Here is a 27,223-nt window from a genome sequence, read left to right on the forward strand (position 1 = left end):
CAAGTTTTAATTTTTACTGAATTACTGCATGATTATAAGATCAGATTACACATTGGGTGCAAAACAATAATAATAACCTTGCTTTAATTTTCATCTAATGTATTAGATCTTATACACACATATGCACAATCACTCCGTTTTGGTCCGAACTGGTCATATCTGTCCACACATCTCAATCCTCAATTGGAAAGAATTTGACTCCTAAAATCCACATAGAATTTTCTTAGAACATACAACCATAAATGTTTCTCTGGGTATGACCATACTGAGACAGAGAAGGAACCTCCAGAGCGGAGTTCTCAGGATAAACAAAGAGAGCAATCTTCTTTTGTGTCGATAGAGAGATTGATAGATTAGATTAGATTATATAGATGGATAGATAGGGACACAGACATCACTGACATGTGATTATGACAAGGTTCTAACCACAAGAAATTTATTCATAAGAGAGATCAAGAACACAGCAGACCTGCCAACCCTGACGAGTCCATCTCTCAGTAAGGCAGTTTATTTTTTCCATAAGATTGACCAGTTTTCAGTAAGGTATAACAGAATATCAATAACTGCTATTGTAAAGCTGGAAAACATAATTAAAAATTAAACGCATCGATGATAAACATTATGTTCAACTGAAAAGTTTGTAAAGTAAGCATAGGCTTTACTTACCACAAACTCTAATTCCAAACCCTATGCAGCTCAATGGCTTGTTGCTATCAATCAACTTGACATAATTCTTGGAAACTCATTTCCATTTCACATGACAATGGCAATCATATCTCCTGCCATAAGACATACTCAAATTGGCATGTGATGTCCAATAAATGTAATTTTGTCCTTTCCAGCTTATATTCACAAGAATCTGAATACTCCTTTTTATTCTTCTGTGTTGATTATTAACACTTTTCTAGAAGCTTATTTTCCCTTTCCTCTTAAACATGCATTGCTTTCTGGACACCATTTAAAAAAACTCTATAATCAACAGTTTAATCATGCAGATGTTTAGCTTGAACAAATAGGTGCAGTTTAAAGCATATGGAGTGCTGCTGTAAGTTAGTCTGGTTCCCCCACTGATTTCACTAATTCTAAGAAATAACCTGGTTCCAAATAAAACAAATTTGAACCAGTTATCTAGATTTTGTGGCAACGATCATTGTTCTGTAGTTCTTGCTAGTATGCCCTAAGCCCGTATTTTAAGGGTAATTTTCACAAGACTTTGAGCAAAATCGCAAGGGTTGGCAGGTCTGACACAGTATGGATACTGCATCAAATATATTACTGATTATTTTGTAATTTTTCATTGCCTCATTCATTCAGCCATTTGATGGTCAATGCATCATTTCAGTTATTGATAAACTGATTTATTACTTCATATATTCACTACTTTCACTGCATTTAGAAACTTAGGACTGTTCCATTCAAGCATACACGGTACCCAGGGAAGGCAGTTTTTAAAAAACATTTGCCAAGGTACTTTGATTCACAGAGTTCATATTAAAATGTTAAGAAAATTCTAAATGGCATATATGGGTGAGTAGCCCACTTTAAAAGTGCTTTCCCTGGGTCCCATGTACATTTTAATGGAACAGAGCTATTGGGCTAAACATAGCCTATATATATATATATATATAGCAAGAGAGAGAGAGAGAGAGTATATAGAATAATGATCAAGCTATAGTACAAGTCACACAGGTCATGTAGGCATTCAACACCAACTATTTCAGTAATGGGTGTCATTTTTTAGAATTTGATTCTACATACCTTTAAGTGTCAAGTATTCACTTTATTTGGATTCATAGACATCCATATTCCTTTGGAAGATCGTTATTTGATGCCCCGAGAGGTGCTTACTGCAAACTCAATGTTAAAGTACGTAGACTTTTTTGGATGAAATGAATATAAAGGTGTGATCCAGTACAATCTGGATTGAATGTCATGCGCTGTGATGTCACATGAAAGCTACGCATATTGATAAACAAATTTGTACTACCCTCAATTGTGACAATTCCACTTTACGCTCTCTTATTTTGTCCCCAGTTTAGTACATGGCTACCACTGTACAAGTCCATAGCGATATATAATTTTCATCCGGAAGTTTCTTGGTGACAGTTAAGGTGCAGAGCATTCAACAATCAGGACTGAATAGACTCTGGTTAAAGAAAATAAGTATTAAATTTTAAAAGAACAATTTATATTAAATTTAAAATAAGTAAATGCACATGCATGACCCATGTGACTTGTATTATAGACATTTCCAAGACTGTCAGCATGTAGTAGCTTTCAAATAATCCCCATTGTGACATGGAACAATGAATGAAGGCCCCATAAAAAAAACAACCTCTTTTATCTTTGTTGTTGTTCTTTAATAAAGTAGTCACTCACTGCCAACTGCACCCCCCACCCCCCCTACAGCACTGCACCACTTCCACTGTGATTATGGTTATGGATTGAATTTCTTTTATAATTGCCTGTTAAATTTTTCAACTTAATTTAAGGATATGAGCATTGAAATCAAATTATAATGTTATCTCACATCATTACATGCCCTGTCTTCGTTTTCTACACTATTATGACATGATCCTACTAGAGTATACATCAGTACAAGATATATTCCACAAACAGAACTCAAAAGAGAAGCACAGTTACTGTACTAATCCTTATTTTTGCGTGCTAGTAGTAGCATGTATCGTAAACAATAGTCAAAATCTGTTTCGTTGCAAGTCCAGTCTTTTGAAATTCCACTGGAAGAAAATTTTGAAAAATCTTAAAAATGTGTAAAATTAAGACACTGCATCAATTTCAAAGTCCATTCACTTAGGAAACTATCAATTTTAATCCTGATTAATTTAAATTAGGGTCTTGTTTTGTAATCAGATATAAGTTTGTCTTCCAAGTCACTGTATTCCTTTGACAACTTGATAACTTGGGCGTCATACTCATGGTCAATTTCAGCGCTACGCTCGAACTGCCGCTGCATAAAATCCTCCCAATTCTTTTTCCGCTGTTCTCTTTGGTTCTCAAGGTATGGAATCTAAATTAATTGATAAAAACGCTGTGTAAAACAATACGTCTCATCTTCCTACTGCAATAAGAAGTATGCTATATCACAATTAAAATAGAATACAGAACTGTAACATTGTTGACATATTTCCCAGTAAAAGGATGCCAACTATCCAGCAACTTGGATGAGTCAAGAGGTCATATGGCAATGTTTGTTTTAACAGTCAGAAGGTCATATGGCAATGTCTGTTCTATCAGTCAAAAGGTTATATGGCAGTGTCTGTCCTAGCAGTCATGGTCGCTCAGTGTGTCACCAGAAGGGCAAGGGTTTCATTCCCACCATAAGATCAATGAATAGCTACTGTATCTTTGGTTAAGGCACTTAACTAGATTGGACGCAAACAACACTCAAAGTGTTTCTGTGATGTGAAAACACCACATCAATCTCTTCTATCAATCCAACAAAACTCTCACATGCCTCAGAGGGGAGCCCCGAGCGGCCAAAAGCGCTCACCATTACGGATCACTGCCATCTCACCTGTCTGAGTGAGCTAAAGTCTCAGGCTTGGCCAGTGTGGGTATGTCAGGAAACGTGCCAGTAGTTTCTCATGGATTGGTGGTTCTTTCAGGTGTTTTCCCTGGTTCTGTTTCCGTCATTTATCCTGGCTGCCATGTTTAGCTGAAAAATGGCGTTAAACCCAATAACAACAACAACAACATAGCTCAGAGAGATCTATTTTAATTAAATTCTGGTGAAAGTCAGAACTAACATCTGCATGCTCTGATTGAGGTTTACCAAAATTATGGTCAAGTTGCTCACTGGTCAGCAGACAAGTTCTGTTATAATATTCATTGAAAGCCAAATTCGCTTGGTGCAGATCTGAGTTATCTGAGGGTCTGTTCTGAATGAGTCCATATTTTACAAGGTGGATATTTACTCACCAGTTTTAGTCTTGCTTGTGATTTTCACGAGCTGAGTGTGTGTATGTGTGTGAGATTTGGAATTTTAACATAACTTTAATAACTTTTTTCCTGACTGTGAAAAGTTATTTGTCCAGACGTTTTCCTGATTTTCTGGCAGCGTGGGAACCCTGTCATCAGTAGGAGATAACAGTGGTGACCAGCGAAATAAAACACAGATCATCTGTACAGCTGGAATGATTGGTTTTCAGTCAAAATGACATGTCATAGATGATTTATTCTTTGTGATTGGGCCATGTATAGTTGGTACAGACAATCCATCTGTACTGTATTGGTATGGAACCTCAGTCCATACTATATTAATCAAATTGCAAATCTTTATGTCCAGCATGTTTTCTTAATATTGTCATGCATGGATAGATAAGTGACCGCAAGCCCTTAGGTCTCATTGGCTTATATGCAGTTGGATTACAATACATAAACACCATTTCTACTTGTTGATATATTGACTGATATTTGATTTGAGCATTTTGAGTGATACTGATCATATGTGTTTCCAAGGCTTGATTTGTATTGCTGAAGCTTAAAACCAAACACAGAATGAGATACAATATGTTCCGGCACTCTTTCTGCATCTACATGGGGGGTGGGCTGGGAGAATAATCAACATGTTTACTGCATTCACAGATACAGTATATTATCGTACTATTTTGTGTCATCATCTGGGGTGGACAGGGCATATTGAGTTAACTTGTACAAGTTGCTTCCATCTCTCTCTCTCTCTCTCTCTCTCTCTCTCTCTCTCTATATATATATATATATATATATATATATATATATATATATATCTAACAGAAAGACATTTTTCAGTTTGGACTGCTCTGGTGGCCCAGTGGTTAGAGCATCTGCCTCACCTGCAGGAGGTTGCGGTTTCAAATCCAAACAGAGTCATACCAGAGACTTATAAAAATGGTACTAACAGCTGCCTCACTAGGCACTCAGCATTAAAAGGTTAGTGTAAGGACTGGTCATCCTGGTGTCAGAATATTGTGACTGGGTGGGACATGATGCTAGATACCTCCAGCATGACGCCCCAGTGCAAAACATCACTATAAGCTGCTACACTGCAGACATCATAGCAACTGAATAATTGGAAAAAGCTACGTTAAAAAACCAAATTACACACACACACACACTTTTCAGTCAGGCATAGCCCTAGGGCAAGACTAATCAGGCAACCGCCTTGGGCCCCATGCTTTCAGGAAATCAACTCCGCAATGCAATTTTTTTGCTTGGGTCCCCGTGCTTATCACTTGCTGCTTTGGGCCCCGCACATCCAAGAGCCGGGCCTGTTTTCAGTCACTCTAGGAGAGCTGAATTCAGAGGTAGCAGAGAAAGTTATCAGAACACAATGTCATCAGGTAAAGTATTTGACGGAGAAATGAATATATTTCTGTGGGCTATAAAGGCCATAATCCAAACAACCACGATATTTTAATGACAAGAGATGACATGCTTCCCTTATTCTTCATTTTCACCAATAAATATATTATGAGAGTGGATTTTAAAACAGATTCTGAATCAAATGCTGGTTTGATAAGAAAACATGAAACTGCTTTATAACTCATTTTAAAATGCACGAGCGATATTGTACTGCTTTACGACAGTGACAGTAACATAGTAGTAAAGTGCAATCAGTAAACACACTGAGGACGGAACCCAAAATTATATCAATAATGATAATATTACCTCGATGCTGTTTTCCTTTTCTTCAATCTTTTTACAGACCTCTGTGGCAACTTTCACTTAAAAAGAATAAAATATAAAAGGATCATTGTCTAATTGAGATGAGCTAGGAAGAGGGGCCTAAATAACTTGGCATCTTATTAAGATGATCAAGGAGAAGAGCCTAACTAACTTGGCATCTTATTAAGATGATCAAGGAGAAGGGCCTAACTAACTTGGCATCTTATTAAGATGAGCTAGGAGGAAGGCCTAACTAACTTGGCATCTTATTAAGATGATCAAGGAGAAGGGCTAACTAACTTGGCATCTTATTAAGACGAGCTAGGAGGAGGGCCTAACTAACTTGGCATCTTATTAAGATGGGCATGGAGGAGGGGCTGAACTAACTTGGTATCGAGTCAAAATGGGCAAAGATAGGGATCTAATTAACTGCATATAAATTTGCTAGCTTTTTGTCTGCTGTCGTGCCAGATTCAACATGTTCAATCTCTGGTGCACATATGTGCCAGAGGAGCCATCTGATTCTGGCTAGAGTGTCTACAACAGTTACCATACAAGTGTTACTTAGAGAAGTCTGTCAAAATACTCTGAAGCAATTGGAAACAAATAATGCATGCTTAATTTAAGGTACTTCTGTGTCTGTCAAGAATAAAAATACTTTCAATAATCAAGAATAACATTCTGCAACTAGCAGACTTTGGCAGTTTCCTACATGTTTCTTCTACCTAAAAGTACGTGCAACTTTTGTTCATGTAGGTACAACCTGACATTTGGAAGGACATTCTTCACCCAATTAAGACTATCATTAAGAATAAATACTAACATGTTCGTACCTGGGTATAATCAAATAAATTCAATATTTCCAGCAAAGTGGGGATCAAACTGATACTGATATGATATGTTTAGCAGACCATTTGATTCTCCAATCAAAATAAAATTTATGACAATAAACAACTTCATTCAGAACATATTTCTAATAGCTATCCCAAACCTGAAATGCAATACTTATTCTGATTGGTTTTTAAAAATAATGGGAATTCCAATGATAGGCAAACAGGAGTCTTTATAAGCCCCTATCAGAGCTGCTTGACAGGGGAGGTAATGAGCAATAGTTACTGCCCTTTACATGAGATGGGGTTGTGATCTACATTTTTTTATTCTGAATAGGTCAGAATCTTAAAGATAAAGAGTTTTCCAGGTTTTCCTTAACTGTTATACTGGCTGTTTAAAAGGACCTTGTATATCTTATGTAATGTTAAAAGAACTTTTAATTTCCTTTATTTTCGTGTATGAGTGATGTGTGTAATTTGGGTTATAGAGTATACAGCTTGTCCTTACTTTAGTATCAAAAGCATGCCATCTCCTCTTGGTCATTTTCACTTCCTGGATGTCAGAGGCAAATTATGAAAAAGAGCACTAGCACTGGGGCATCATGCCATAGACGTGTAGCATGATGTCCCACCCAGTCACATTATCCTAACACCAGGCCGACCAGTCCTAACACTAACCTCTTAATGCTGAGTGCCTAGTGAGGCAGCTGTTAGTACCATTTTTGAAAGTCTTTGGTATGACTGCTGGGGCTTGAACCCATGACCTCCCGCATCCTAGGCGGATGCTTTAACCACTAGGCCACTGGAGCAGTCAACAGCCTGGTATAGTCTAGTCTGGCAAAATGTGTTTCCCTATTAATTTTTTTTAGTAGTTGCTAAGGATAGTGTACTTTAGACTAATTCAGGCTGATATTTTCAGCACATAGGAGCAGTCATTTTGGATAGCTGTGTGCTTAGATCCAAAAAAATGTCAGCCACAGTACATGAAAGTAACATAGAGCTAATAAGAACATTCTCTCCACTGTCCTTTTGAATAATTCTCTTGTTATTTTCCCCAAAAAACAGTTTTCATTGGCAACAAAGTCCAACACAAGCTCAGCCCCACCTAACTCGGTGATGAAAAGTGAGCCTCTTTCAAATGTATATAGCATTTTCTCAACAAAACAACCAATGTTATGCAGAGGTTGGCAAAATAATTCTTGAGATGTCACTAATAAATGTTACAGTCTGAAAAGGGATGGAACATTTGAGTTTCATGGACATCAAAGGGCAAAATGTTTGCCTATTCTTCTAATGCTAGAAGAAGGCAAATCTGCTTTGTCATCTTTTAATTCTTAATTTCATTAATAATAAATGAAAAGAAACAGTTTCATTATAGATTTCTTTTGCTTAATGGAGGTTTTAAATTTAAGTTGACTTAATTCTTGTGTTCTAATTTCCCCATCATTACAGTAAATGCATACACAATACTTCCACAAGGCATACTGTGGAAACAAGAGGAAAATAGGCATAATAATTACAGATCTGCCAACCCTAACAAGACCTTCGCAGTATGGCAGTCAAATCTTGTTAAGCTAAGTTTTTAGCAAAGATTAACAAACATATTTACAACTACTGTCAAGCCAGAATACAAAGTCCAAAAGGTTGAATCCAAACTGATGTAGCAATGGCAAACAGTTCTAAAATATGTGTAAAACTCTAGAAATGTAACTATATCCCATACAGTTTCACAAACTTTCACTCCAAACGCCTACAGACCTCAATGTTTTCTTGCCATTTCTTAAACTGATGTAATCCTTTAAAAAAAACATTTCACACGAGTTCTGGCTATGACAATCATCCTTCTCACATACTCAAATCAATACCTAATTTCTCCTTAACTAAATGTTCCCCTTCCTGCTTTTGCCCCAAGAATCTGAATGTTTCCTTTCATCATTCTGTACTGACTATTAAAACTATTTAAGAGGTTTATTGTCCCTTATGTTCTCAAATTGTATTGTTTGATGGATGCAATTTTAAAAACAAATGAGTAACAGCTTGATCATGCAGACGTTTTGCATCACAAAATACATTCAGTTTAATGCATCGGAGGTACTCTTAAATGTTGGTCTGGTTTCCTGACCAATTTCACTGAATCTAATGTGAAATCTGGATCCAAAATCAAACAAGGACAAGCCAGTATTTAAAGAAGACATTCATATTTCCATAAAATGTTTTTTTATTTTAGGGGTTATTTACAAAAGACTTACAGCAAAATCATATGGGTAGGCAGGTCTGTAATTAGCTTATTTTGACAACAAAGAACATGATACTTGATGATATGAAAATAAGAATAACAAAAATTGCACAAATTTAAAAAAAAAATATATTCAACTTGTCCCTGCTACTATCTATGTGAGGCATACAAATATTCAAAAATGTCACTCAAATTAATGGTTTTGCACATCTAACACCCTTTCATGGATCACCATATACCAGAAAACACAAACAGTTTACTGAATTTTAAATCAGTGGTTTAAGAAGTGATATAGTAACAGACCAACAGTGATAAACTGAGTATTACAATGTCCCTTTATCTTAAAAGACTGGGAGACTAAAATATTAAAATAAAAGGTACTGCATGCTCAGACACACTTTGTCAACTACCAGAAAATAACTGCACATTGCTCATAACCTAAGAAAGATTCATCTATCATTTAATAGAAAAGGGTGAAAATTTCGTACACTTGGCAATCAAGTTGGTAAGAAATACATCCATTGCATCTTTGCTCTCTGGCAAAAATTTTTCCTTTATATCTGTCAGAGCATTCTCGATACTTCTGAGTCTCACCTTCTCACGGTCCCCTCGTTTCTCCTGGAAACAAATTACCAAAATTTAAAAAAAGAGATATTATGATGAAAACTTAACTTTCAAACATACTGTCTAACCCACATATACTGACATCACTTGTATCAACAAGCTGCCTATGTCATATGTCAATAAAAATGCCAAGTCCTGAGTCTATGGTTTATTGTTACTATTAAATTTGCCATCCTTATGTTGACATTGAGATAAATAGTAGTTGTAGTTGTTGTAGGGTTCAACGCCATTTTTCAGCACATGATAGGCTATACATGGTGGCCAGTATTAATGGTGAAGGAAGAACCCGGGAACATCCCGGAAAGAACCACCGACCCACAAGAAGCTACTAGCAAGCTTTCTCCCATACCCACATTGGCTGAATCCAAGACTCGAACCCACACAGACAGAGATGAGATGGCAGTGATCCGTAACGGAGAGTGCTTTAGACCACTTTGCCACTTGGGGCCCCCAGATAAATAGTAAATGTATATATTAACAGAACCCATAGCTCTCAAATTAAATAATATAAAAAAAGATTTGTTCATATCAACAAAACTGCAAATTCTGACCCAACAATTTGATCAACAATTATTTGATGTTGCGCCATCGCATTAACAAAGAGGCATCTGTTTCGTCCTCTGAAGTTAGCCTTTCACGTTGACTTAAGTAATGCATACACCCTTCATCAAAGCAAGCTGGCTAGAATCTTCAATAGAAGCAGTGCACCCTTCAAAACAGGAAGTTAGCATAAATCTTGAATAAAAGCAATGGAATAGGATCGAGTGTTTCTTTTTCCAAAGTGATTGGTGATTGGAAATTGTTTATTCTCATGTGAAAGATTCCTGTTCTGCTGGAAGAAATAACTTTGTTTAGGCTTCTGATGGCTACCAATGGCGGCATAAAACACAAATTAAATTTACAAAATCATGAAAGTTAAATACATTGCCATTTAGGAATCTGACAGTGGAACATCTCGTTAAAGATATGAACAATTTTCAGTTCTTGCCAGATTTTCATTTCCCTATGAACAGCCTTATCCACCTGCTAGCCTCAGCAAGATGATTATGTTCATTGTCTCAGGCATGCCAAAATCTAGGCCAAGTAGCATTAATACAACAGCTATACAGCTAAATGAATATGGTATTTAATATGTCAACAACTACACAGCCACATGCTAGCCTCAGCAAGATGATTATGTTCATTGTCTCAGGCATGCCAAAATCTAGGCCAAGTAGCATTGATACAACAGCTATACAGCTACATGAATATTGTATTTAATATGTCAATGTAAAAAAGAACTTCACAGCTACATGCTATTAGTGATAATGAATACTGTAGCGTAATGTTTAGTGACCTATATTTGTCAACAGTGGGATATATAGATCAAACGAAGACTATCATTTCTTTTATGTATGTAGTTATATATGTACTTTCTAATGGCATGCAACCAATGCATGAATTTTCTAACATATGACCTTTATCTGAATTCATGGCTATTTAACATACATGTTTATTACTTAAAGCATTATGGATTTTACAAAAGTAACACAAATATAAGTTGTCAATAATACATCTGCATTTCAAACTGGCTTTGCCTTCATTTAATTTCTGGGATGGAAACACACTGTCAAAATCATCAAAACATGTAAAAAAAAGGCTGACTATTATTATCATTTATTAACTTGAATACTTGAATACTCTTTCATTGTGTTGACAAGTCACCTGTGAAGAACTGCTGACACCCCATCTTTCAACTTGACATGAATTAAACTGTTTTGTGAATGGCCTGTATTTCCTATTGTACTGGTTTTAAAATTAGGGTCGGTAGGTTGTTTTTTTAAACATTATATATAATGATTACATAATGTAAAAAGCACTTCAAGTACTGGGCTAAACCAGTTCAATTAGATATACATATCAATTTCAGGATTTGTTTTTTAATGTTTTTTTTTACCCAGGGGTGAAAAAGTTGCAAGGTTGGCAATGAAAATTTGGGATGGTCGGCTGACCACAGTGTTTCGTTAAAAAGAAAATTAGGAGTAGCTGTCCATAAAACAAGGGAGGAGGGGGTCTAACCACAGGGGCTTGTATCGTTGGTTACAATTACCTGTCATACATGTACTATATAATAACTACATGTACAAGGGAGGACACTTGTCTCCTTGCTTGCGCAACCTATTTAAGAATAAACGTGGATATTTCAAGCTATGCTTTGCGTAGCTTAAAAAATTTGGTACTGATATTTAGCTCAGGCATTCGACTGTGTATTCCTATCAAAAGTTTGACTTAATATCATAACTTTAAGGAATGCAAAATCATTTTCCCATGCTACCACTTGACATGGCTGTGATCGCACCTGCTTAATATGCAAGTGAGATCTTGCTGAATGGAATAGTGTCCTCTCATGGGTTAAAAGAAAATGACGTCCTGTATTTATTTTTTATTTTCAGCTGGCCAACGAGAAGGTAATATTCCATTCAGTGTGTTGTTCTTGCATATTAAGTGGTGTTTGGGGTGCTCTGGAAGGGGTACTATCTCTGGTGGAGGGGGGGGTCAAGTTGTGCTCCTTTGGGAGTACCTCATCCATCTTTGGTCCCCACCAGGCGCTCAACTCTCACCTGAGGCTCCAAGCAGCTGTAGCATGGGCAGCGGCCACACCACGGGCAACAGCTTCAACTGGCCACCTAAACCAGGTTGAGGGTAGCCAACGGGCCTCAAACCCTCGGTGACTTAGGAGCTTGCCCATCCTTGCATGCAAAGCCAGCTTTGATAGGCAGGACATAAGAGATCAACTGAGTGATTCAATGGCCACAAAGGCGAATCTGCAAATGCTTTGTGGAGAGCGCAGGACACAACAAGGTACTGAAGACGTCATGGCCATCCAATGCAGCCGAAGTAGTCCCCAGCCATGATGAATCTTTGTATCACTGAGTTCCAACTACTGAGGCAAAGAGAGTAAGGCTGTCTCTGTGCAAAGGCTGTTTCACTTTAACCTCCTTCACGCACAGGTTATGTTGTGCAAACATCATTCATTCTCATCATCTCAATCATCATTCCTTACCTGCACCTACCAATTGGCGACACAATAGGTGGAGATGACCACTGGCAGTTGTAGTCAGAGACCTGCATGTACGCTGCCCTTGGACAAGTGGTCTTTCTGCCCTGTACCCAGGGCAGCAGAACAGTTTGGCAGCATCCACGGCAACTGAGCAGACCTTTTCAGGACAGCGCTGCTCACCCTGCATAGGGAGGGGCGTAGAAAAGGTGTTCTAAAAAAATAGCCTGCCCTTCAAACTCTGGCCAGCTTGCCGCAGTTGACAAGATCATCCATATCTGCGGTAGAAACTATCAAGGAAAAAAACTTCTTATTGGAGCATGAAACATCAGTACCCACATGGACAAAAAGAATGTAGCAAGACCTCACAGGAGAACAGCCCTAGTTGCTAAGGAGCTTTCATGCTACAATATCGATATTGCAGCCATGCGTGAAACCAGGTTCACAGAGGAGGGTTCTCTGACTGAGCTAGCAAGCAGCTTCCAGACCTGCCTGTTGGTATCAATGAGAGGCTGATGAAACTGTATCTACCTATCAACCACAAACGACTTGCAACAATCATCAGAGCCTATGCCCCTACCCTCTCAAGCCCAGCCAAAACCACTGAGCAGTTCTATATGGACCTTAGCTCTGTACTTAGCTCAGTTCCAGCTGATGACAAAGATCACACTACTGGGGGACTTCAAAGCCCGTGTTGACTGCGATTATGGTTGATGGAAAGGTGTGCTTGGCAAGCACCGTGTCGGCAAGATGAACAATAATGGACAGCTCCTACTCGGCAAATGTGCAGAATTTGACCTCCTAATCACAAACTCAATATTCAGAATGGCAAGCAAATGCAAGAACACCTGGATGCACCCCAGATCTTACCAATGGCACTTAATTGACTATGTAATAGTCCACCAGCATGATGCCCAGGATGTCCTCATCACCAAGGCCATGCGAGCATTGGAATGCTGGACAGACCACAGACTTGTCCATGCTACCCTAAAGCTATGCATTGGTCCATATCACCCAAGGCATCCAAAGCTTGTGTGCACAGCCTTCAACATGGTCAACCATGCTCAATTTCCAGAAGAGCCTAGATGACAAGCTGTCCACCATCAGATCTATAAGTAGAAACGCCTCTGAGAAATGGAACAAGCTCAATGACATAAGAGAAACAGCTATGGCAACTTTGGGCCACAAGAAGTGAACCCATCAAGACCGGTTTGATGAGACAATGGTGCCATTGAAGATATGCTTGCCAGAAATAACAAAGCATTTATGGACTGGCAGAATGACACAAGCTTCATCCCCAACAATGACTGCTTCAAATCCTATCAAGCTGAGGCTGAGAGAAAAATCCGCAAGATGCATGATAAAAGCCACTGCCGAGCCCTGAACAGAAAACCTGTTCTACTTTCGAGGTTGAATGCCGCCAGCATCTTGCTGCAGCTTATAAGAGATGTCACAGAGCTGTATCCTAGTCACTCCCAACCACCAGTGTCCTATGCCCCACCTGCAACTGCCTGTGTGCATTGGAATTAGGACTTCGGAGTCACATGTGTTTCCACCATCAATGAGATCACACAACTTGTCTTCCTCGGCTTGAGAGACTACCAAGAAGAAGAAGATTAAGTGGGCGCAATCAGGGCCATGTCAAGTGGTAGTGTGTGAAAATCACTGGCATACCTTTAAGGTATGATATTAAGTCAAACTTTTGACAGTGATACACAATCAAATGCCTGAGCTAAATATCAGTACCAAATTTATTAAGCTAAGCAAAGCATAGCTTGAAATATCAGCATTTATTCTTAAATAGGTTGTACGAGCAAGTAGACAAGTATCCTCCCTTGTAGTTATTATATAGTACATGTATGACAGGTCGATTGTAAGTAACGATATAAGCCTCTGTGATGAACTTGAGCAAATTACTACGATTCATGCTGATCTTTCAATATCTCAAAAAAAAAACTCGTACACTTGAAAAATCTGTCTTCATTTGGTGTTTGTTTAAAAATAACTATAGTTGCTATGAGTATGTACATGTGAAGAAAAAAAAATCAGTGTGCCCCAGTTTTCCTCCAGAGTATTTGTAAAACTTTTGTTCTAAATATAGATTATATCCTTTACAATGCTTGCTACAGGACAAACTGTAACAACTAGATATAGATCTACTAAGATCACGACTAGCAATACAGGACCGTTATGGGTATCAGTGAACACAGCTGCTATTTTGACTAGCACGTAATGTGATATAATTTAATTTTTCAATGATTTAAGCCAATCGAGAAATCAGGAATTCGTTACTTTTTTGCATGAATCTGTGAATCGCCATCAAGAGTTGTGATATTCACGCCAAAATCGTGAGGGTTGACAGGTCTGAAAATAGTCCATCAGAAATGTTACCAAAAAAAGGAATATTGGTCTGCATTAAAAGAACCGGATTTCTGACTAAAACTGGAGAATTTCCATCTCTTTGATTTCCATTGTTTATCTATCAAAGTGTAAATCCAAGTCACAAACTACAGGTCACCCATTACATGAATTTCACTTAACATGTGAAATTGGTTTTCTTTTCAGAACCCCAAACTCATCTTGATATCCACTTATGTTAACAATATTACCTCAGGCCCAAGGATATCGAGACAAATGCCTTGAGAAGTACTGTATAATTTTAGCAAAAAATGTATCAGTTTTTACCTTATTTAGTGAGATTTTAATGTCATCATGAATATTAGCTATTTAATAATTTAAAGATGCTTAGCTCTGCTAAACAAGAAACATATTCCAGCAATATGACATTGATCTTGTGAATGATACATACATGTTAACTGAAACAGAAATACGTTTATGTAATACAAATGCTGTCATTTATAAAAATGCAAAGCTTATGTAACAAAAAATAAGTTAACCTAAGTAGGTCAGAAATGATCCATGTAACACTACAAACCCTTATTAAATGCGTGTCAGTTATTAAAGAAAACTACTGAAGCTATTATACAAATATGCAGAACAGAGAAAGACAACTTCTGCAATATGGGACACAGCGTACAACTGACTGGTCATCACATTCTGGAACAATGAAAATAGATCAAATGACTGGCTGATTACCTTCAGACCAATGTCAATAGATCAAATAACTGGCTGATTACCTTCAGACCAATGTCAATAGATCAAATGACTGGCTGATTACCTTCAGACCAATGTCAAAAGATCAAATGACTGGCTGATTACCTTCAGACCAATGTCAATAGATCAAATGACTGGCTGATTACCTTCAGACCAATGTCAAAAGATCAAATGACTGGCTGATTACCTTCAGACCAATGTCAATAGATCAAATGACTGGCTGATTACCTTCAGACCAATGTCAAAAGATCAAATGACTGGCTGGTTACCTTCAGACCAATGTCAATAGATCAAATGTACTGTAATTCTACAATGTTAAAGCCATAGGGCCAGCTTAGTACAGTTTTAAGAAAGAAGAGGATGGACTTTTTATCAAACAACATTGTAGATATTTGCCAAAATCATTTTAAAACTTGTATAACTCAGCAAGGCAGTCAATATTTTTCCATAATTTTGACCCATTTTAACTAAGTTATTGCACTGCTGAATTGGAAAAGATGTATTTGCAAAGTTTATAATTTGGGTCTGATGCAGTGATGGCAACTTTATATTCAAATAAATGTTTGTAAATTAAGCTTCAGCCGTAATGATTTCCCATTAAGTTTTAAAACCAATTTTAAACCCCACTGGCTTTCTGAGTTAGATCTAAACTTTACATACGACCTTATGCTGCTTTTCTAACACACTTGGTGGAGGTCATCACCACTCCTGCATTAAGGAATACTCAAATCGGTACAAAACTGTCCAATAAATAACTGTCACCTATTCAGTATTTTCTCACAAGCATAAACAAACATTGAGTACACACACTCCTTTTATATTTATACACAACTGTATGGACTTTTTAAAAATCAGATTTTCCTCTTCACAGTCACTGTTTTTGTCTGCATGATGACATTTTCAGACCATGTAAATGCTTGATTATGCAGGTGGTAAACATGGTAAGATTCAGGGTCCACAATGAAATTAAATTTTGCGGCAAAGTCACCTCTTTTCTCTGTCCCAATAGTGTAGGGCAGTAAATATTTAGAATGTTTATACAGTCATTTAAATTGCTCAAACTTTCATCCATATATTAATCAATTAAAATAAAAACTCATTACAGTTTATGAAAACAATATAACTGTTCTAAGTTTGATTCAGCAAAAATAGGTTACTGTGCCAGATATAGGGGTACAAGTCCTCTCTCTACGTTAACAAGGTGGAAGATCAAGTAAACTGGTTTACATATAAATCTGCCTATAAACCTTCAAACAGTAATAATTTGTTCTTGATTAGTCTACAAACGCATTAAATTTAACTCACATCTTTAAGCTTCATGTGTTAATGTTTCTGACAGGAATCTCATAATTTTAAACATTATTGCTAACATAAATATGCATGAGGTGGATACAAAATTTGATCAGAAGCATGACAATACTGAATTTACATTTTACTGCCCTAAGTTACTCCCTAAAAACAGAGCCTGAGATTATGGAATCTGAGGTACCCCCGTAATGTTAGTCTGGTTCCCCAATTAACTCAAGTTTAAGACCATGATCCTGACCAAAACTGGATAAGCTCATATCAGACTTTGCAATGAGAACATTTTCATATTTTGCTATTGTCAGACAAGACATCAATTTAAAACTCGTTTCAGTAGTACTAAAATTGCTATGGGCTAGTTGGTCTGCATTTATGATCCAGAACTGTGCACCCCCTTATAATGCTTTTCAGTATTTTCAGAGATATTTTCAGTATTTCATGTCAGCTTTCAGTATTCTTCACAAGTGCACACCAATAGTAATGCACAACATTACCGACACATCTTTATTACATCTTGTAACCGAACTGTCAATACAAACAATGATCCATACTGCAAATATCATGCAAAATATTTCATATTTACAATATCTGAAACATATAACAATTGAAAAATAATTTATTAATGATCATCATTGTTGAGCTTAGATGTTGAAGTTTACAGCAAAGCAGAGTCAAGTTCAGTGCCACATGTATGGTGGAATGAGGATCACTGACTTGTCTTATTCATTTCATAGTAGGCACTTTTCAACTTCTGTAGTTGTTCAACTGAGGGTTGGCATTGGGATTCAAATGGATGACCAGGTTTTGATTTGATAAGCAACAATGCTTCTAAAGTGTCATCTCTCACTGATGACCTCTGCTCTGTTCTCTTCTTATGCACTGTGGAGAAGATTCTCTCACAGTGGGCGTTACTGTGGAGAATGATTAATATTCCTCGCACTATAACTAAACGTTCACTGAGGAACAATGCCCCACTCTTCATCCTTCTTACTACCAACTGCAGCCCAGGTTTCATCAATTCTTTGTCTGGTGTAGGTGGATAGGTCTGTATATTGATATATAGCAAACTGCTCAACAACAGTGTCAATGGTGCAACCAGGAGGCCATAGTGCTGGAAATCTATGCAGGAAGAAAGTCAGATCACTCAATTTGGCTGTCGGTTGCAAAGAAACATCTGCTACAACTGCATGTTTCAAGATTGTTTCTTTGAAAGGAAGCTTCTCAATCAGGTAACTGCAAAAACATTTAAAGTACAGCTTTACATCCCCACAGAACTGCTTGATCAGCATGTCCCTCAAACCATTATTGTCAAAGTCAGCAATGAAACTGCGGGCAGCATCACATAAGACTAAGTCCTTGTTGTCTTTTAAATTGTAGCTGCTTTTGAAGTAAACAGCTTCAGACACAACTTGACATTACAGCTAGTTTGACAAAATGACAAAGTTCTTTCTCAATCTGGTTGACTAGCATTTTTCTCAGTACATGTATCTTCGGTTCATCTGATTGGAGACTGACAAGCACATCATCATACATCTTGACAGTATAGTCCAGAAACAGAACATACAGCTTGTTTGAAGGTGATTTCAGGAACTTCAGGATATTTTCTACTTTCTTGTGGGCATATGGTTTGTCACTGCTCTCGGCAACCTGTGTTGAAGATGAACTGACTTGGTCCTGATATCATCAAATTCTGCTTTAAAGAACTTTTTAAAGGTTCCCAATTCTGTAGCAATCTCTCCAGGCAATGACCAATACTTAGCCATCTGGTATAAACATGTCTGAGCATTCTCTTCTGCTCAATGTCAAAAAGATCTTGACCACTAAAGAATTTGTGCATCATTTCTTGCTTTTCTGGAAATAATAACATACATCCTGCAAGATCTCAGCCACATCAGGTAAACATGTAGCTTCTTTTTTGGGCTGCATTGTGCATGACATGAAGGCAACATCCTGTCAAGAATACTCTGTCATGCTTATTTCTAATGTAGGAAATTACACCATTTCTGTTCCTAGTCGTAACTGGAGCATTGTCACATCCAAGTGCAAAACCAGAGGTCTTGCTAGGATTTTAAAACTAGGAGTCCAGGACTGCTATTTTGGAAAAACAGGAGTCCCACCAGCAAAAGTTGCAGTCTGCTACCAGAAGCATATTAGGCATACCTGAAGTGGCTAAATTTCCTGATGAGTAGAACCAGTGCTTGCCAATGAGTTTAATTTTCTAACTTCTTTACACCACTGACATATAACTCTTGTTTGTCCATTAAAGTGAGAGTGAATTATGTCAGGCCAAGAAAACGTCCTACTCCATGCACTAAACTAAGCTTCTCACATAGTGTTCCATGTGAAATATCAGTTCTAGCAACTTCTAGCACTCTGTTTAATCCCATTACAATTTTTGCCAATTTGCCCCAAAATACTTATTCAAATTTGCAAACAGCATTTTGTCAAATTCTCAACATGTCTTGAATTCGAGGTCGCATGCACTGCTTATTCGACTAAACTTGGAAATAAACACAATAATGAAAGGTAAAGTTGTTCATTTGATGTACTCTTACACAAAAGTACATCACTGGTTCTTTCTGCCTCTCTAGTCAGTCATTGTAAATATCAGTACATTTTCCCATGCAGCTAGTCAAGTCTTTGAACTTGTCTCCAAGCTATTGGGTCATGTTCTTCAACTTTACAATGACATGTACATCTGGGGTCTTTCAAACACTGAACGTTCTCATTGTAAATATCAGCACAGCTAAAATGATCATTTGATCAACACATTTTCCCACTCAGCAGATGGTTGAAGCAGGACTGGCAAGCCCTTGAATTTGCCGTCTGGCAATGTGTAAATATGGAGGACTCCTGTATACGTGATTTTCTGCTCCCCAGCTAAAAAAATTGCGTCCACATACGCGTGATTAAGCATTTCCGAGACCTCTAAACAATTATTCCACTGCACGTGCATTGATTTCCCCATCCAGAATTTTGAGTGTGTTTTCTCCTGTGGCAGAGCCAATGCAGATTGGAAGGGAAAGTAGCTCCGAGCGTACAAGTCCAGTGTTTTGGTCCATTGATCTAATTACAACTGGGAACTGCTTGCTCCTAGCACTGCCTTCACTAACTGATGTTATTAATACCTCTCTCTCATCCGGGGAATTCCCATCATTTTTCAAAAATGCCATTGTAAAGCCTCTGCTAAAGAAACCAACACTGGACCATTTAAAGAACTACCGCCCAGTTTCTAATCTCCCATTCATATAAAAAAAATCTTAGGGGGTCCCGAGTGGCCAAATGGTCTAAAGCGCTCTCTGTTACGGATCACTGCCATCTCACCTCTGTCTGCATGGATTCGAGTCTCGGATTCGGCCAATGTGGGTATGTGAGAAAGCTTGCCAGTTGCTTCTCGAGGGTCGGTGGTTCTTTCCCTGGATTTCCTGGGTTCTTCCTCCAAAATTAATACTGGCCGCCATGTATAGCCTGTTGTGTACTGAAAAATGACATTAAACCCTACAACAACAACAACAAAAATCTTAGAAAAGGTTGTTCTATCCCAGCTTGTTATCTCATCTGAATTCAGTCTTTTTAGCAATGTACAATCTGCATATCGCCCTTGCCACAGTACTGAAACTACTCTTCTAAAAGTAGTTAATGACATTCTCTCTGTGTTGGATAGTGGAAAGATTACAGTCCTCATCCTCCTTGATTTGTCTGCAGCATTTGACACAATAGACCATGATATATTACTTCACCGTCTCCAGCATGTATTTGGCATTCATGATACAGCCTTACCGTGGTTCAAGTCTTACTTGGTCAGCAGGACACAAATTGTTTCTGCAAATGGAATACACTCCAGCCCAGTTAATCTATGTTGTGGTATTCCACAGGGGTCTGTTCTTGGACCTGTTCTCCTCATTCTATACACTCAGCCGCTCTCAAGTGTCATAGATCATCATCCAGTGTCTCACCAATTGTATCCTGATGACACCCAAATATACAAATCTAGCCACCCAACTGAAACTGATGCTACCATCCAAGGTGAAGAGAGGTGCATTTCTGGTGTGAAATCATGGATGACATGTAACAAGCTGCAGATGAATGATGATAAAACTGAGGCCATTCTGATCACAACACAAAGACTTTCTCATTCACATTGTTTACCTCAAACAATAAATATCAGCAACACCAACATTAAATTCACACAATCAGTACAAAACCTAGGTGTTACTGTGGACAGTACTCTCACATTGCACCAACATGTCATGAACATATGCAAGGCTGCATATCTTGAGCTGAAACGCATCAGCTCCATTCGCAAATAACTTTCAGTTGATGCCACTAAAACACTTGTGTTCATTAGTACTTTCAAGACTGGACTATTGTAACTCAATTCTGTCTGGTTCATCTCTATATCTACTCCGGAAACTTAAAAAAATTCAAAACACAGCTGGTCGGATCATACTTCGAGTACCACAATCAGAGCATGCCTCCCCGCTGCTCTGTACCCTACACTGGCTATCCAGAATCAAACATAAAATTTGCTCTCTGTGCTACGTTTCACTGACGGACTCCTGTCCAACATACCTATCCGACCTCACCCATGTGTACACACCAGCAAGATACTTACGCTCCTCTTCTGACAATCGTATACTCGTAATTCCCACTATGAAAATGAAGTCATATGGACAACGTTCTTCTGCATACCAGGGTCCAGCAACGTGGAATGAATTGCCCACTGAACTTAGACACAAAGACACAGTGATCCCATTCAAGAGATCTCTTAAAACTCATTTATTTTGACTGCAAGAACAAACTTAAAGACCTAATAATGTTTCCTACCTTCAATATTTTCAGCGTTTTCTTTTTCTTTTTTTTTTAATGTTTTCTAATTTCATGGTGTTTGTTTTTGTAATCGTATCATTATATATGTTTTTGTGTTATAGGTGTTATCTAATGTTGTACAGTGCTTAGAGCTTCTAAAGATCTGGCGCTATACAAAGTCTTCATTATTATTATTATTATAAGCGAGTTATTTGATACTGTGCAAAATGTGACTGGGGCAAATAAATTACACTGTACATGCAATTACCTCAAACTCTTTTAAAAAATAATTGATGTGTCCCTGGACAGCTGGACGATGGTCAAATAATCTTGCATGGATTTCTGTTATGTCTGAAAAGAAAAAAAGACATGCAATTTAATTGTTCTCATTGCACTTGTAATGTTTAATTAAAAATGAGGGTGGAATGCATGGATTATATATATGAGACACTATCTAAGTAATATTTTTTCACACAGTAAATGCACATACACAAAGTACGTCCAAAGAATTTTCTGTGATCCAATTCAGGAGAACGCTGTAGTTGAATACATGGAGAAAAGTTGGACATATTGACTCAATTCATTATAAATGGAAACAAGTACATTAAAATTTTTAATCTAAATATAAATTTAAGAACATGTAACATTTCTATCCAAGAATTTATTGTATTAAACCCTAAAGATTCAACATGATTTTTGGTTACAATATGCTTTTGAAGTTTCCTTTCCCAACATGTCTCAGGTTCAAATCCATACAGAAAAGACTACATAAGCATGACATTCTTCCAATCTTGAAGCCTTTTTTATCCTGTGTTGAGTATATTCAGAAAATTAATCTTGAACATTTTGACTTTTGAGGGAATACTGTTTGTATAATATATTATGACCAGATGTTTTAAGGACACTAGCAGGTAATGCAAGAAATACAATATTTCTCATAAGTACATGCAAATTCATTGTATAATCTATTTATGCATATATATACATGTATCTCTTTATGATAAGAAAATAATGGCAGTTCTTGTCATTATCTTGAGATGGGATTTAAGAACAATAAGTAGAGATGAAAAGAAGTAAAATGTAAGCAAACAAATTTGTTGTGATATTATATGTATTTCAGGATTGTTTCATTATTCTCTTCATGGTTATCAGCAATGACCACAAATGTATTTTCAACAATGATAGCCATCAGGTTACAAGCATGCATGTACCGGTAATATGATTATGACAAGGTTAACATGGCAGCCTCCATTACATGGCATCTTGGTTTTTGTCATGTGCACTGTATGCAGTCACAAATGAATATGAAAAAATATAATACTCATTGCATCCTGCTTAGTCTTCATGCAAACAAATGATTATAAAGCTATAGCTCAGTGCTATCACAATGCTGTGATCTATTATTTATAAAATATCAAACTGCCTAATTGAGACACATAAATACATTTTCTAAGACAATAGATTGTCTTTGAACATTTAAATGACAGGTTCTTAAGTTGATAATTTATAGCTTTTCACTTTTTAAGTACTATACATCTTTTTTTTAGCTGTACCATAGCCACACATATTGTCTATTCGTATTAAAAACAGCCCTTAACGGCATATTTCACATGATAGGATTTACATGAATTTACATGACGACCAGTATATCTGGTGGAGGAGCAACCCGGAAAAATCCAGAGAAGAACCTAGTCCTACATGTAAGACCTTGATGCTGATATTTCACACAACTAAAATAATGATGCTTTTCTGTAAAGTCATAATGTTTTACTCCGACTTTACTTACTCTGATGTCTTTTCTCTAATAAATTCAAATTCTCACAAAAGAAATGGACCTGTTTTCAACTTCCATTGGCCTACATTTCAGTTGGCTGGTAAGTGATGAAAGCTGGGAATGCCAAAATCGGTTTAAGTTGAAATATTATTCTTTAACAAAACAAATAAAAATATATTATGCCTATTGGAAATGTAAGCAATGGTTCGCTTCATTCAAGAAATATATCCCCGACATGAACCTACTTCGGCATACCTCAACTATTGTTGCATTGCAGAAATTCAAATGTATGTCAACGGAATGTGAAAATGCGTCCATTTGCTAGTATCATATTTTCATTTCGCCAGGATAAAGACAGCACAGTAAGTATATTAATTACACATAAATTAGTGGAAGAAAAATGCTGATATAGGCTGCCAAGTGTGTGCGATGTTCCTGAAACTTTGATTACTCATTCCGATGTCAATGACATTGGAACATGCTATACAAGACCATTATTTGGATAGTAAGACATAGCACTAAAACAAAAACAACACGTGCTGTCTTACATTGTAGGACTAATAAGAACCACCGGCTCACGGGTATCTACTGGCAAGTTTTGTCATATATCCACATTTGCTGAGCCTCAGAGTTGAATACATGCAGACACATGCAATGTGACGGTAGACCAATAAGTTGTTCTCTGCCTTTTCTATGATACTACTGGTCAGTCACAAGTAATGTCAGAAAAGAAAGACACCGAAGAACTTGTTGATGTACTAGTCCAACAGTGTAAGACGAATCCTGCTAAATACTGCTAAGCCTGACAAAGCCTGACAAAGCCTAACAAAGCCATGCAAAGTCAAATACAAAATGCACATTTATATTGTTAATTATATTGATGAATAAATTAACAAAGCCGAAAGACTATGCAAAAATAAATGACCAAAAATTGGATGACAGAAATCGAATAATGAAAAAGTAATAACGAAGTATGACAAAATCATACATGAACTGTTTATTACTTTATAACTTTATACTTTGTTCATTGAACTTATCGAAAGAAAGTGCAATTTTTTTCCTTCAATATATACTAATCACACAAAGCCAGACAAAGGCATACAAAGCCTAACAAATCCTCACAAAGCCTGACAGAGTCACAAAAGTCATTTTATACAAGTGTATTTACAATGTAAATTATACTGACAAATAAATTAACCAAACTGAAGGATTAGTTTTCAATTTAATTTTGCCAAATTAAATAACCTATCAAATTTGGCAGCAAAGTTCGAATTCGAATAATAAGACAATCGTATGTAAAATGTTCATCATTTGATAAATTATTCATCTGCATGATTATCAAAAGAAAATGTAATATTTCAATATGTCCTAATTACATAACGCCTGACATATAAAGCTCGACAAAGCCACACAAAGCCACGGGTAAAAACAAATGTTTTAATAAATTTTTCTATGCGAAGTGGAGAAACCTGAGATAGAGTTTCTGAAATACACACATTAAGTAAAAAATACCCCATAGTCATTCATATAAAATAAGAGGTTTTATTTTAATTTCAACTTGTAGTAAACAGTTCCTATTGCCAAAATTCTAAATTGTAAATAATTTCACAAATATCGAAATTTATACCAAAACAAACCAATGAATTGACAAGCCTTTCTAAGATTTTCCTTGCAACTGTATTCCAAACTTAATTTATGTAAATAATAATAAAGTATAGTAAAAATAATGATCAACTACACTACATTCCACCTCTTTTTAATTTATAATAGCATATCGAATGAATTAAATGTAATAATGAATGTTCAGTAATGTTTGTTTTTTATTTCTTTGAAATAAAAGTCCAAAATTGAATAAATTTAATAAGGTTGAAAAGAAAAGAAACATAATGGTATCAAGAACATTTTGAAGAATTATGTTCTACTCTGATACACTGTCAATTTGACTTTATTTTTATTTTTAAAATGCATATAAAGAAAGAAAGTGAAACATAATCACATAGTAATAAACTTATATTTTGTATAATCAACATTTTGTAACTGCTCTTATAATGCCTGTGTTAATTCAATTAAAGGTAGCGCGTGTCAACTCACCTACTCGTAATTTTAACGTGTTAATGCATGATAATCTTATTATAGTAGCACTTGAGTACCATATGCCTTAAATTTTATATCAACAGTAAATACGATATACCAAAATAAGCCATATTATATCTTTGCTAAATTACTTGGAAAAATATATTAATTATCGTGAGACAGAAAGAAAATATTTCAGCTAAAACGTTCATGATCACGACCTCCCATCCGCCACCCCAACATTGAGATGGCCATCACCTTATTGTAGATCAGTTAATATTCCTACGATAACTGCTGTATTGGAAGACAACGCATAAACATGAAACATCGCTGCTGATGCTAAAAAAAATAATAATAATAACAATAATAAGCGTTACTGGTAACCAAATAAACAAAAGCTAATATAGCAATGTTGGTTTTTATTAATAAATTGAGATCACTAAAGCCAATTTTCCATTATTATGAAAAACACACATGTATTCAGTCTTCACAGAACATACTGGTATATACTAATTCTCAGCATATCTTTATTAACATTACAAAACAACGAACAGAAAGTATCACATAATTTCTTTATAAGCGATTTCAGATTTCTATCAAATACGGCATGTCTAGCTGCTAACTAAAAATGTATAAATATGTACAAAGATTATTGTTCTAAGTCTTGTCAAGCAGTTTAAAAAAATGAAATAAAGTGTATCAACATTAAACTAATGAAGTTCAACTCAACTGTATTTTGCATATTATAACAATATTAGAAAATTGAATTTTCTTCAGATAATCAGTCAAAATAAAAATTTATAAAATAATATAATAATAATATAATTTATAAAATAATATAATAATAATATAATTTATAAACTAATATAATAATAATATAATTTATAAAATAATATAATAATAATATAATAATAACATTTCCAACATGATTGTGTCATACTTTGTTTTTACTTTATGATCGTTTTGAAATTCGAACTTTGTCGCCAAATTTTCGGTCGTTTAAACCTGCGTATTATGTTTAAAACTAGTCTTTCGGCTAAGTTAATTGATTCATCAATATAATGAACAATATACACTCTTTTTTTAATCTGACTTTGCGTGGCTTTGTCAGGCTTAGCAGTATTTAGCAGGACCGGTGTTGAGACACCTCCCCTGAAAAATCAAATATCAGCGGAGGCGTTTTACATTACAGGACTATGCTTTGAATTAACGATATAGTGCGTCAATTCATTTAAATAATGCTTTCAAACACCTGAATCTGAATGTATACAAATGAAGGACCAGTTACGGCATAAAATTGCGCTGGAAGAGAGAGACACTAAAAAGTCAGAACTGTTCATGATCTATCTTGAAGTTCTCCAATGCTTGCGCGCACACAACACTGTCACTAAGATGATTCCACGTAATTTTCACAGAAGTAATTTAATGCACTAATAAACAATAATGTCAGCAATTTAAAACACCTATTACCTTTAAAAATTTGTTCACACTGCATATTTGCTAATTTTGCACCATCCGAGTATGGAGAGAGGACGGAGGTGTCAACGGGAGGTAACTCCAATAGGAAACTAATATACGGGCCCGCAATATCGTTTTCATATCGGGTCTCACTGTACACCCCAAGACGCTCCAAAACCACAATAAGACTTTACAAAATACCTACTTTAAATTTTAATAACAACAAAGACAAACAAACAAACAAAAAGTGTGCATATTTAGCGATTGTTTGTGTAACAGGAAAAGTAATGAGGTCATTT

The 27,223-nt window shown here is 36.4% G+C and overlaps 1 protein-coding gene across 1 annotated transcript; it reads right to left on the minus strand.

Annotated features, from left to right (window-relative positions):
- On the minus strand, window positions 1-27,022 carry LOC149792232 (biogenesis of lysosome-related organelles complex 1 subunit 5-like). The gene is made up of 5 exons (XM_089970772.1): window positions 26,937-27,022; window positions 21,888-21,970; window positions 9,219-9,348; window positions 5,668-5,723; window positions 1-3,028 (listed from the first exon to the last, which is right to left on the minus strand). Exons 1-5 carry the CDS (start codon window positions 26,959-26,961, stop codon window positions 2,849-2,851), a joined length of 474 nt encoding a protein of 157 aa, XP_089826898.1. The 5' UTR covers window positions 26,962-27,022; the 3' UTR covers window positions 1-2,848.
- Between the last annotated feature and the right edge of the window lie 201 nt (window positions 27,023-27,223).

The sequence above is a fragment of the Sinohyriopsis cumingii genome, chromosome 9 (genome assembly GCF_028554795.1).
Source record: "Sinohyriopsis cumingii isolate HCF-2022 chromosome 9, ASM2855479v2, whole genome shotgun sequence".
Lineage (NCBI taxonomy): Eukaryota > Metazoa > Mollusca > Bivalvia > Unionida > Unionidae > Sinohyriopsis > Sinohyriopsis cumingii.

What these genes read in the sequence shown, in the direction of transcription:
- LOC149792232 (XM_089970772.1), bottom strand. Translation starts at nt 26,961, where the DNA reads ATGCAGTGTGAACAAATTTTTAAAG. An exon ending in ATTTTTTAAAAGAGTTTGAG is followed by an intron (nt 9,349 to 21,887) that starts GTAATTGCATGT and finishes ATTTGTTTCCAG; the next exon opens with GAGAAACGAGGGGACCGTGA. An exon ending in AAAAGGAAAACAGCATCGAG is followed by an intron (nt 3,029 to 5,667) that starts GTAATATTATCA and finishes CAATTAATTTAG; the next exon opens with ATTCCATACCTTGAGAACCA.